The sequence below is a fragment of the Balaenoptera borealis genome (assembly GCF_965194805.1).
Source record: "Balaenoptera borealis genome assembly, chromosome: 21".
Lineage (NCBI taxonomy): Eukaryota > Metazoa > Chordata > Mammalia > Artiodactyla > Balaenopteridae > Balaenoptera > Balaenoptera borealis.
The window spans coordinates 32,962,289-32,974,335 of NC_138880.1; the positions used below are offsets into that span (position 1 = coordinate 32,962,289).

At 41.3% G+C, this 12,047-nt stretch overlaps 1 protein-coding gene across 5 annotated transcripts in view; it reads left to right on the forward strand.

The window, feature by feature from the left end:
• Positions 1-2,832: 2,832 nt before the first annotated feature.
• Positions 2,833-12,047, forward strand: part of NEIL3 (nei like DNA glycosylase 3) — a 42,878-nt gene continuing 33,663 nt past the window's right edge. For 4 of the 5 annotated variants that reach the window (XM_082374590.1, XM_082374593.1, XM_082374594.1 and 1 more), the window contains exons 1-2: positions 2,833-3,006; positions 11,414-11,541. In XM_082374590.1, the coding sequence (XP_082230716.1) occupies positions 2,851-3,006; positions 11,414-11,541 (284 nt within the window). In that variant the 5' untranslated portion in view covers positions 2,833-2,850. The remainder of the gene's footprint in view (positions 3,007-11,413; positions 11,542-12,047) is intronic. The other variant, XM_082374591.1, reaches the window with a different exon arrangement.

Below are 12,047 nucleotides of genomic sequence, written 5' to 3' on the forward strand. Positions count from 1 at the left end.
CTTAATTCCTTGAATTTGTAGTGTGTGTTTTCAAAGTGCTTTCATATATGTTATGCTACTTGGGAATTAAAACAAAAAAAAATCATGTAGAGGTTTATAGGAAAGGTATATTTTATTTTACATAAGAAAAAAGTCTGTTTTAGAGAAAATGAATGACTTTTATAAAGTCATCAAGTAATAACCCTTAAGAAGAAATCGAGTCTATACGAGGGAAGGTTTGCTTGCAATGGTGGGATGACTGTCTATAAACACTGCAGATGCAGAGTGCATGCGATTTCGCTCTTAATTGCACGTAAGGAAGGATAAAAAAGAGAAGTATCCAAAGACTCAGAGTCTCGTCACAGATAAACAAAATCTGGCTTGGCCTTGCAGGGGCACATCAGTGACGTCTCTCAGTGTCTTCAGTGTTACTCCCCAGCTCTTACTCAGCTCTCTGGAGAATGGTAAACCTAATTCAAGTTCAAGATTTTATTTGATCCAAATGTACCCCAGTACACAACAGCTAAAGAGAATAAGTTCATGATGAATCAGTCAGATGAATGAAGATTGTGATGGTGTTAAAATACATTCACAAGTTATTTGATACTCCTCCCTTCCAGGGATAAAGCTTAATTCCCCTCCTTTACCTGTTGCGGGCTGTACCGAATGACTGGATTCTAATGAACTGAAGGAGTGAAGGTGTGGGCACGCCACTTCAGAGACAAGGTAGTAAAGGCCATTACAGTACAGCTTCCTCCTTGCCTTCCCGCTTGGATCACACACGGTGGGGTTGGCGCCTGCCATGTCAGGAAAACAGCCAAGCAACCCTATGGAGAGACCCGTAAAATGAGAGACCAAAGCCTTCTGCCAAGAGCTATGCAAGAGAGCCATCTCAGAAGTGGATCTTCCAGCTACAATCAAACCTTTAGATGACTGCAGCCCTGGCCAATGTCTTGGCTGCAACTGCTTGACAAGCACTGAGCCAGCACCACTGAGCCAGACCCCTGCCAAATTTTTGACCTGCAGAAACTTTGAAATAACAAATGGGATAATTTGTTAGGTAGCAAAAAATAATGAATAAAAAGGTAAACGTGAATAAGGTGTATGAGGATTGTCTCCCATCAAAGGGCAAAGATTATGACTGAATCTGGGTTGTAGGGAATAGGATTCTTCCTTGATTAGTTAGTAACTTGACCTAGAAGAGTAAACAACAATTAAACAAGAAGGGCTTCCCTGGTGGCGCAGTGGTTAAGAATCTGCCTGCCCATGCAGACGACACGGGTTCGAGCCCTGGTCCGGGAAGATCCCACATGCCTCAGAGCAACTCAGCCTGTGGGCCACAACTACTGAGGCTGCGCTCTAGAGCCCGCAAGCCACAACTGCTGAAGCCCATGTGCCTAGAGTCCCTGCTCTGCAACAAGAAAGCCACCGCAATGAGAAACCCAAACACCTCACTGCAACTAGAGAAAGCCCACAATGCAGCAATGAAGACCCAACGCAACCAAAAATAAATAAAATAAATTTATTAAAAAAACAAAAAACAATTAAGCAAGGAAGTACAAAGAATTCTAAACCTGAACCAGCTAACTTTTGACCACTGATCTCTCCCTACAGAAAGACTTATTAGTTTTAAAAGTTTTGAATTCAAGTCTTTAGTAATATACTTTTTTTTTAATATTAATTAATTAATTTCTTTTTTGGCTGTGTTGGGTCTTCGTTGCTGTGCGAGGGCTTTCTCCAGTTGCGGCAGGCAGGGGCCACTCTTCATCGCGGTGGGCGGGCCTCTCACTATCGCGGCCTCTTGTTGCGGAGCACAGGCTCCAGACGCGCAGGCTCAGTAGTTGTGGCTCACGGGCCCAGTTGCTCCGCGGCATGTGGGATCTTCCCAGACCAGGGCTCGAACCCGTGTCCCCTGCACCGGCAGGCAGACTCTCAACCACTGCGCCACCAGGGAAGCCCAGTAATGTATTCTAATTCAAGTCTCTACTACATATATTTTTCTGGTTAACGACAGCAGTGGTATGCTTATTAAATCACTTATAAATTGACACTGTTTTAATGTGCTGTTTTAATTTTCAAAAATGATTAGATTTTTTCATTTTCTAAAAAATTGTATGGAGTCCTTATCTTTATGTATTTACATGCACACATCCTTGTGTAAATTTGAAAAGCTATGCATTGCCCTCAAATTTATACAGAGCCCTGACTTTTACAAAGCAATTTCAAATAGCGTTCATCCCAAAATAGAATGGTTGCATGAATTTGGGTAGGGTCTCGCTTAGTTCAGCTATCAAAAAATGAAGAGGATTTTAATATACACACTAAAATATATTTGGCATATGAGGCCACGTTTTGTAAGACATGCTAAACCTATACGAGAAAAAGCAAAAGCTGCTTGCTCTAAAACCCTCCTCTGACTCCCTCTGCGCCCACCCACGTCCAAAGAGGGCAAGCAAAGGCCTGCCAGGCAACCTCGGATTTTAGGACAGAATAAGAGGATAAGGTCCAAAATGGTGTACGGAGTAGCTCAAAGACAAAGGCAAAACCTCAAAGCAAAGAACAAGTTGGAGCTTCTGAGGTTCCAATTGCCTCCGCTTTTACGATTCGGCCCCGGTGGGTGGTAGGTGGGCTGCGCCAGATCTCACGTTTCGCTGCCTGTAATCCCGCGTCCGGGCCCGGAGCGCTGAGCCACTGCGCCTGCGCCCGGGAGCGCGGCCCGCGGACGGGGGCGGGGCTTCCGGGGCGGGGCCGGACGCGCGCGAGATTTGAATCTCCTCGCGGCCGAGGTACGCGCCCGCGCAGAGGTGAGGTTGCACGGCAGTTTTCTCAGCAGGGCCGTGCAGCCTAGTGGGGCACCGGGCGGCCCGAGAGATGGTGGAAGGACCGGGCTGTACTCTCAATGGAGAGAAGATTCGGGCGCGAGTGCGCCCGGGCCAGGCGGTGACGGACATGCGGGGCCGAGCGCTGCAGAGCCCGGGGGGGCCCGGCTCGCCGCCCTCGGCCTCTGGCGCTGCGGGCTCCTCACAGGTGAGACGCTCCCATATCTTGCGAGGGGACCAGCAGGGCGAAGTGGATTAAAAACCCCATCGGGTTTCCAGGGTCCGAAGTGTCATCTCTTTGCTCTGGTCCAGGCTCCCTGGGGCCCCGCGTTCCCGAAAGCTGACCTTGACTTCACCGGAGGGAGAAGGCCGTGCTATTGCGCCTGCGCAGTTGAGAGCTGCTGGGCCGCTGGGCTAAGGGTGCGGTGGAGACGCCCGGGCGGGGAGTGACGGAAGGTGTTTTATTCCGGGTCACGTCACTTCTTTACAGCCCAGCGAAAGGTGATTCCTTCTGTCTAGAGCTGCATTTTCTGCTGTTAATGTTCTCAGATCTCCGCACCCCCTGACGTGTTTTTTTCCTTCACATTTTTAAGACAGTAAGCTTTGTGGGATACAATTCTAGCTTCTCGCTTGCCTAATACTCTGCAATTGAAAATGTATCACAACTAATATATAATTCTGAAATTTCACATAGAAGATTTAGCACCAACCTTCCCACTCAAATTAATATTGCCGTCTAATGAAGGGGCAGTGAAACCCATTCTGGTTCCCTTAAGTGAATTTATTGCTTTTTAAAGGAAATTGTAGCACAGCTTCTTGCCACTCAGGCATGCATTCCAGATGGTGTGGTAGTCATTTGGTAAGAATTTAGAACTTAGAACTAAATGAGAATTTAGAATTTAGAACTAAAAATATTCTGATTAAGACATCGTGCCTTAAAAGCCCTTTAGATGTACGGATGGTTGTATTTCATGGATGCATGCATTCTGCGCTGTACTTCAGTTTCTCCTGCAAAGCTTCACCATAGCCTTTGGTCCCGGAAGAAAAAGTTGCCTGCTATGAAATCAGCATATGCTTACAACTTGAAAGAAATGAGGTTCTAAGTCTGAGAAAATACATTTTCAAACTTGGAAAAAGAGTAAGTTTTGCATCTCCTTCCAGTTGCCCTTGTATTTAATTTATTTTTGACTTTATATGTCAGTTAGTACTCTGCACCTATTCTTTTATTGTAGCGTTTCTCTCAAAATCATTTCAGGGTGCCACAGAGATGGATCTTGAGTGGTCTCTTAAGAATATTAACGTTTAGGAAAATCACTCATTCAACAAAATTTTGAATACTCAAGGAACCTGGGGAACAGAAACTAACACTTCATCTTGTGGAGTCTGTTCTTTAGTTGGGAAGATACACAGACATTCATTAAGTAAGAACAGAAAGAAATATAAATTGATAGCTTCTCTAAAGAAGAGATACACGGTTCCATAAGAACTTACAGGAAGTTCAGGGAAAGCTTTGCTGAGAAAGTAACAATTAAGCTGAGGTATGAAGGGTGAGGAGATATGCAGACCTGAACTGAAGGGTGGCGGGCGGAACGCTTCAGGCAGAAGAATAGCAAGGGAAGAGAGCTGCGAATGTATGAGGGATCGAAAGAAACCTTGTGGGGCTGGAAAAGGGAGGATGAGATAGAAGGAAGGTGGTTTGAAATAAGACAGGATTGGGATGGGTGGGTTGGAGTCAGACGCTGCGGATCTTTGTAGACCTGGGTAGGGACTCTATTCATTTTAGGAGTAATGGGGGTCTTTGAAGGGTGATAAGATCCATTGACACTTTGAAAAGGCCACTCTACCTTGCAAAGGTAAAATAAAGAGAGTGGAGGAAAGGCAGGGTAGACACAGCTCCCTCGGTTACACGAGGACTGTAGGAATCCAGGGCGGCGCGCCTGGACCTTGGAGGAGGGTGCTGGTGGCGGAGGTGAAGAGAAGGGAACAAGAGTCACTGTTTCGGAAGTAAAGGCAGCAGGGCTTGGTAACTGTGGCATGAATATGTTACGGATATCATCATTGACATCATTCAACAATAATACATTTTGTATTAGGTCTTAAGCTTGCTCCCGAGGATACAAAGATGAGTTAGATAAACTTCCTTCTGTGAGCATCCCACTTAGTGTTTTAACTAGACATCACCTCATTGGTATTTAGGCCCAAACAGCATGCACATTCCCTTTAGTTTGTGATTATCTTTAGTAGCAAGGCGTAAAGTGCTTTTGAAGAACTGTTCCATTTCATTTCGTTACTAGAGATAATAACCCCATGATAAAGGATTAACCTGATTCTACAGATGAGGAATGTGAAGCTCAGAGTGAGTTTAAATAATTAAGTTAATAATTTAAATAATCAAGATCACATGACTAGGAAGGGGTGAACCAGGGTTTGGCCTCCCTGCTTTCAGACTCCAAAGCCTACACTCCTAACCATAGATCCCCTCAGTTATAAACGGTGCAGTAGGAAAATGGCTAATTCACTGTCAGGAACACCATATTGCTCGGCATATAGTGGTGATTACTGATTAACCAGAGAAGTGAGACCTTAGGTTTTTGGCTGTGTCTGCCACCATTTTTAGTTTTGTTCAGTTTGGTTGATTCTCTTACCTAATTTGATAATCCTAATGGCTTACATTCCCTTGTTCACAGTGCAGCCTGGTAATATAATACAAACGCTTAGTCAATGGTTGGGCAATTATTAATATCACTTGGAAGCATTACTAAATGAGCTCTATACCCCTTAAATAAAAAGCCTTGAACATAAAGCTGTTATGCTTAATACCTTGACATAAAGAGGTATTAAAAGTTAGAAGAGGTCTTTATGATTGGGATCAGGAATCTGGTTCTGTGGGAACTGGCTTTGAAAATCAATGTGGAATGAATAATCCCTTTCTGAAAATCAGTGTGGAATGAATAATCCCTTTGTGGTTATTGGGAATATTCTAAATATTTTGCCATGGCTTCACTTTCTGGGCCTTTGATCTAAAAAAATAATAATCTTTATCAACATGAAGGGTTCTTTGCATTTTAGAGGGTTGTTAGATCCATAGTAAATTGCATCAAAACATGGTAGGTTGTCACAGGTCTCTGGCATGATCATTACTGTAACAGGTAATGATCCCGTGTTTTCTAGGCCTTTATGCCAGAGTTAAAGCTATTTAAAGGTGTCTGCTACTGGCTTGAAGTCATTAGTTTTCACAAGGCAGCAGTTGAAAAATAACTGCATACAGTCTTCTTTATATTGCAATAAACAGGAAAAAATACAAAGGAGAGTTAAAGAAATATTAATTGGCTATTTAAAATAAATGATTTAAACTCCAGATAATCATTGTACCAAAAAAAACACCTCCGTAGCTACCGCCGTAATGAACCAGTCACTGTGGCATATAGCCTTCCTCTTTGCTGCAGTTTGAAGTTCATAGAGAACACGTTTTAAGGCATGTCTCCCTGTGACAAGTGATCCTCATTTTGAAGAAGAAAGGCTCGCCATAGAAGGTCCCGGCATTTGCTAGTCCTGCATGCACTATATTATTTCTCTGAGTTTTGATCCACTGTCTTGTCAGCATAAAATTATGCAACTCTGAAAGTACACTGCATAAAACTCTGTTGGAGCTTTGGAACCTTATGGTACGAAACAACATTGGAATATAAATGAACATGTCTGGTTAATGAGCTGTGAAGAGTCAATCCTCTGATGTTAATTGTTGGATGTATACAATATTTTAGTGAAATTGGTGTGTAATCTGCATGAGTTTTCAATCTCCTTTCACAAAACAGGATATGAAACAGTTTATTTATAAGTATTCCTTTCATGTGAAACGCGATCCTCTGGCTACTCCATCACTCCTTAGGCATTGATACATGTAGCGAGCTCTTCCTCATCTTGATCTGCCCTTCACGGGCCTTGAACAGAGTAGGCGTTTAGTAAACATTTGGATGGAGAAGAGCGAAGTTTTGAATAGTGCAAAAGTAGTTTTGATGAAGGATTTAAAAATCGATTCAGTTCAGAATCTTTCTTTATGAGTATGTATTTTGTTATGTATGTTAAATGGAAATTCCTATGACAAGAAAATCGTGAAGCCACATAGTAAAGGTTTTCCTCCCTCCTTTCTCTTCTTCATAGTGGGGGGAAAGAATCATAGCTCATTTTCATTGCCATTCTGTAAAGGAAGGAGCTAATCCACAGAGAGATTCATTTTCCAGCTAAATGAAGCTTACTTGTTTAAATCCAAAAAGGGGTTTTAAAATTGCGTTGCAGTCCCTGCTTACCTTCTTCAGTGGCTACTGATAATGGCTTCACCTTGATGACTCAGGATCATTGTTATCAGCACTCGGCATTATATGGGGTCGTGGAACAAGGGTCAACAGAGATCAGATAACAGTCTTACGGGTGAGGAAACTCAGGGAACAGTCTTACGGGTGAGGAAACTCAGGGAGATGACTTTCCATGGCCATTGGAGCTTTCACCAAACAACAAAGTATTGGGGGTGATGTAGGGAAAAGAACACATGACTATCTTGATTTTGAATTCCAGCTCCTTTGTTACTTCCTCAGCTGGAGGTGCTTATACTTACATCTTTGCTTATTTGGTCAGGATTAGATTAGAGGACATACAAAACTCTGAGCTTAGTGCCTAGCAATGTAAAGTAAACGTCCTGGTAATTGTTTGTTCCTTTTTCTCCCACATCAGGGCTGTCTTCACCAGACCCATTTATCAGAGGCATGACCTATTCCCTTATGAAGGGGTGTAATCTTTTGGTGCCCTCATATTGTGTATAAAGCATTTAGCCTCTGAGTAAGCGCTTATAACCTCTGCTCTTACAAAATTGTAGAATATATTTTGATGAAAGGGCCTAAAGACCTCTGTTTGGGGGCTTAGAGACCATTTTAAAATTAGGTTCTTTGATGGTTTAAATTGGTAGAGAAGTGACTTCTGATTGCTGAAAGTGTTGTCGTATTAGGAAAGTAAAGCATGTGGGAGACAAAAAGGAGGACAGACTATGAATGTAAATATGGTATTATTTTCTTCCTCTCTGGGGAAAATACGTAACTGCACTAGAGCTGAAACATTTATCTATGGAAAAGCCTTATTCTGTTCTGAAAAGTTCATCTTCCTTGTTCACCCATGGATAGGCAGGATAAATGGTAATCAGCACAATAAATCATGTGCTGTCTCTGAAGATATATGTTGTTTTGACGATTTCATATTAAGCCACTTGAAAATGGGAAGATGAACCCTTCTCAATCATACTTAAAATTGTGGCAATGGAGATTTTCCTCTCTATTTCAGGAAAAAAAAAAAAGGATGAAATGTTCAAATAATACTGTAATAGGATTATAAGGGCCAAAATGAGAAAGTCAAGTATATATTGGGCCATTGTGTATAGTTACAGCAAAAATAAGGCTTGTGGAAATTAATTTTTGAATTTGGACAGCTGAAGCTTATACAAAGAGGTGATAACCCCAGATTCCACAGTAGGACAAGTGAATATCTTGTAAATCTATGGTTTATTGCAAAAGCCTTACCCAGTTTGTACACAGGCGCTCTCAAAATAAATGGAACAAACCATCACTGGTACACCAGAATTTCCCCTAAATGGAGTTTTTAAAAAACAGTAAAAATACATGCCGGTGCTTGAGATGGGTGATTATAAGTTGAAATTTTTATTTTGCCCTGAGTATATTATCTGAAGCTGATTATTTTAGAAGTGATAGTGTACTGGGAATCAGGGGATTTGGTCAAGTGCTCACATGATAGACAACTGGATAAAAAGATCTTTTTGTATCACCTCTCTCAAAACCCAAATAAGGTATTGGAATAGATGTTTTCAAAGCAGCCATTTAAATGCTAAGTAAACATCTTAAATAAAAACCAGGACAGGCTGGGACTGGTCGCTGAAAATACATTAATCTTTTCCTAAACCTTCCCATAAAGTTCTTTTTACTTTATGGGAAGCTCTGGTAAATATAGTATTTTACATCCATCTAGCTTTTGGTAGTCATGAGAATTTGGTCCTCCTACATTTAAGCCTCATTCCATTGAAGATAATTAGAAAATAAGAGACTAGGGTGTTAATAATTTTCAAAGGAGATAAAACAGGTGGTAGAGTAGAAGTTTTTGCCAAGAAACCTTGGGAAAGGTAAAGCAAGATGAGGGTGATGGGTGGGGAAGACAGCAACCCTGTATTTTAAAGCCACACTCATTTTTAAGAGGGAAAGAAGGAGGAATCTGATTAATCCCACAGATGTTTCCTGAATTCCAGGCATTGTGTGAGGCTCCCAGGGATATTAAACACCAGAGCTACTTTTCCCCAGGAGCTTATGGACAAATAAGAGAGAAACACAAGACAGATCATCATTCAGTTTGTTCAGTCCCATCATAGTGGTTGGTGAAAGCACTGTGCTGGGTTCGGCAGGTTGAAAACCTCAAGATGATTCCTCTTTCCAGTGGGGAAATTCCAGAACCAGAGAGAGGGACACACAGTACATGTGAGCAAGGAAGAGGTTATACTAACATGTCATTTTAAACCCAAGCACCTCATCAAGTATTAAAAAACGAATTCTGGGAATTCCCTGGTGGTCCAGTGGATTGGCACTAGAGTTCATCCAAGAAAGAGAAGAGAAATCGGAGGCAAATGTTCTGAGGACATGGTGGCACGTGTCTGTAGTTCCTGATGCTAGACTCTCCCACAGGTTTTTTTTTGTTTGTTTTTTTGTTTTTTGGTTCGTGCAGAACTGCAAGGCTGTCACTGTTAATTACTCCTGTGCATTCGTTCATTGGTCTCTCTAAGTCTGTGATTGGTTCCGCAGTTATTATTTTGCAAAGGAGAGATGTAAAGCCAGTTCTCTGAACTTCAGGCAGTTGGGAAAGTTTGGCATTGGCTGTAGCCATTACAACTGTGAATGGATTTAGTGGAAGAATAGTGTCTGTTCATGCCTTCATCTGCTTGGGCTGCTATAACAAAATACCACAGACTGGGTGGCTTAGACAACAGAGAAGTTAATTTCCTTACAGTTCTGGAGGCTAGAAGTTTAAGACCAGGGTTCCAGCCAGTTGTTTCTGGTGAAGCTCTCTTCCTAGTTTGCTGATACCACTTTCTTTTCACATGGCCTTTCCTCTGAGTATACAGGAGGAAGAGAGTGTGTTCTCTGGTGTCTCTTCTTATAAAGATACTAATCCTATTGGATCAGGGTCCCACCCTTATGACCCGATTAAACCTTAATTACCTCTTAAAGGCCCTGTTTTCAAATACAGTCACAATGGGGGTAAGAATTTCAACGTAAAGAGTGTTGGAGGGGACACAATTTAGTCCCTAGCAATTTGCAATCTTTTTTTCTTCTTTTTAACATCTCTTATTCCTTTATCCCTTTGAGCTAAATACTACAGTTGTGTCTTTTTTTTTTTTTTAAACAAGGACCAATTTAGTCAAAGAATAGAATGAACATATCATCTTAAATATATAGGATGACAGATGTCTGTAAACCAAAAGTCTGAGAATCACTGAATGGTAACATCCTAACATAAGTGGAAGGAAAGTTGTGATTTGCTCACAGACAGTATCTAAAACTGTTTTATAGTTTTATGATACCAGTATCCATACTGCCCAGCTTAAGAAAAAGAGCATTATCTATGTCATCATTTTCTATGTCATTATGTCATTGTTACTTGGAAGTCTAGTCAATTGATTTCTTTTAAAAAAAAAAATGATAGGTTGGCAGGGCTTCTCAAGGGATATCTAAACTCAACCCATTCCTTTCCTTCACCCACAGAAGAACTGAGATTTTATGTTTATAATTTCCTTGATCTTCTTGATAATGTTCAGTTCATATGTTGTAATTCTAACAATATGTTGTTTGGTTTTGCATGCTGATAGGGAGAAGGAATAGTGGGTTTCTTTTTCCTTTATTCTGAACACTGCAGTTGGGGAGGGAGAGGGGCGCAGACCTCAAATCAGATTCTCCTCCTCAGGGGGACCCCAGGCTTTATCTCTGATCCCCCGTATCCCACAAGACCATGAAATTGAAGCTCTCATTCCTTACATCTGGTAAAATGCCTTTCTGATAAAAGCTGGCTTCTTACCTTTGGGGTTCTCTCTCACTTTTACTTGGCTTGTGACCTCTTATTCTTCCTTACTGGCTTACAAGTCAAAATGTCTTGTTTTCATATTTTATCCACCATTTTTAGCTGTTTGTATCTGAATGCTCTTCCGAGGACCTTGGCTGCACGTTGGAAATGAAAGACTCTGTGCCCTAGTTTTTAGCTTTGAAACATTCACATCATTTTTCTGTGCTTTTCATATGCACAGAGCGATATGGTCCTGGAAGAAAATTCATTTTGATTGTGTGCCAGTGACTTTTTTTCCACTTAATTTTTATTTGGCCTCTCTCTTTTCAAATGACTGCCTAGTAATTTGACAAAATGTATGTAAACAGCTGATTACGTTACTTGACTTGTTGGAGATTATTCTTCTCATTGGATGTACCTGGGCATGAAGTAATATAAAAAATTAAGAATTAAATTATGATTTTTGTTTCAAGTTTGTGTGTGTTTACATATGTGTATGTATTGTCTCCTAGGCTGCTGCACTGAATAATAATAAAGATTCCAGCCAGAATTTCTTGAGACTGTTTAATGGACACATTTACAGTGGCGTGGAAACTTTGGGGAAGGAGCTCTTTATGTACTTTGGGCCAAAAGCTTTACGGTAAGGTAAATCTGTACAGTACGTCGTATCTCTGTGTTTAAAGATGTGTAGAAGGCTTTTCTTGCAGTTTGCTGCATGTCACGTTGAAATATGTAGAAAGTACTCCGTTTTTAAGAGAGCTCTCATACAAGAGGTTGAGATTCTATCATGGCAAGCAATAAGCAGAAGAAGAACAGATTGTGATGTCATTGTTCCTTGGAGGGTTAGTCAATTTATTTCTCTTAAAAAAAGATGCTAGTCTGGCAGGGCCTCCCAGGGGATGCTAGAGCACTACAGCTCTGTTTTGCTCCTCCTCACACTCCCTAGGGCGCTCTTTTCCCCTCTCACTTTCACCAAATATTTATTGCATTTAGCGACATTATTCTCTTTATATTTATGACAGCTCCTCGTTTGGTGTGAATGTCTCTAGATTTTTACATTTTTCTCTCTTCTTTCTCTGAAGCCTCGTACGGAAATGGAAACTTATTTATAGATTTCAAAACTTTGCACAGAAGTAACCGGTTCTC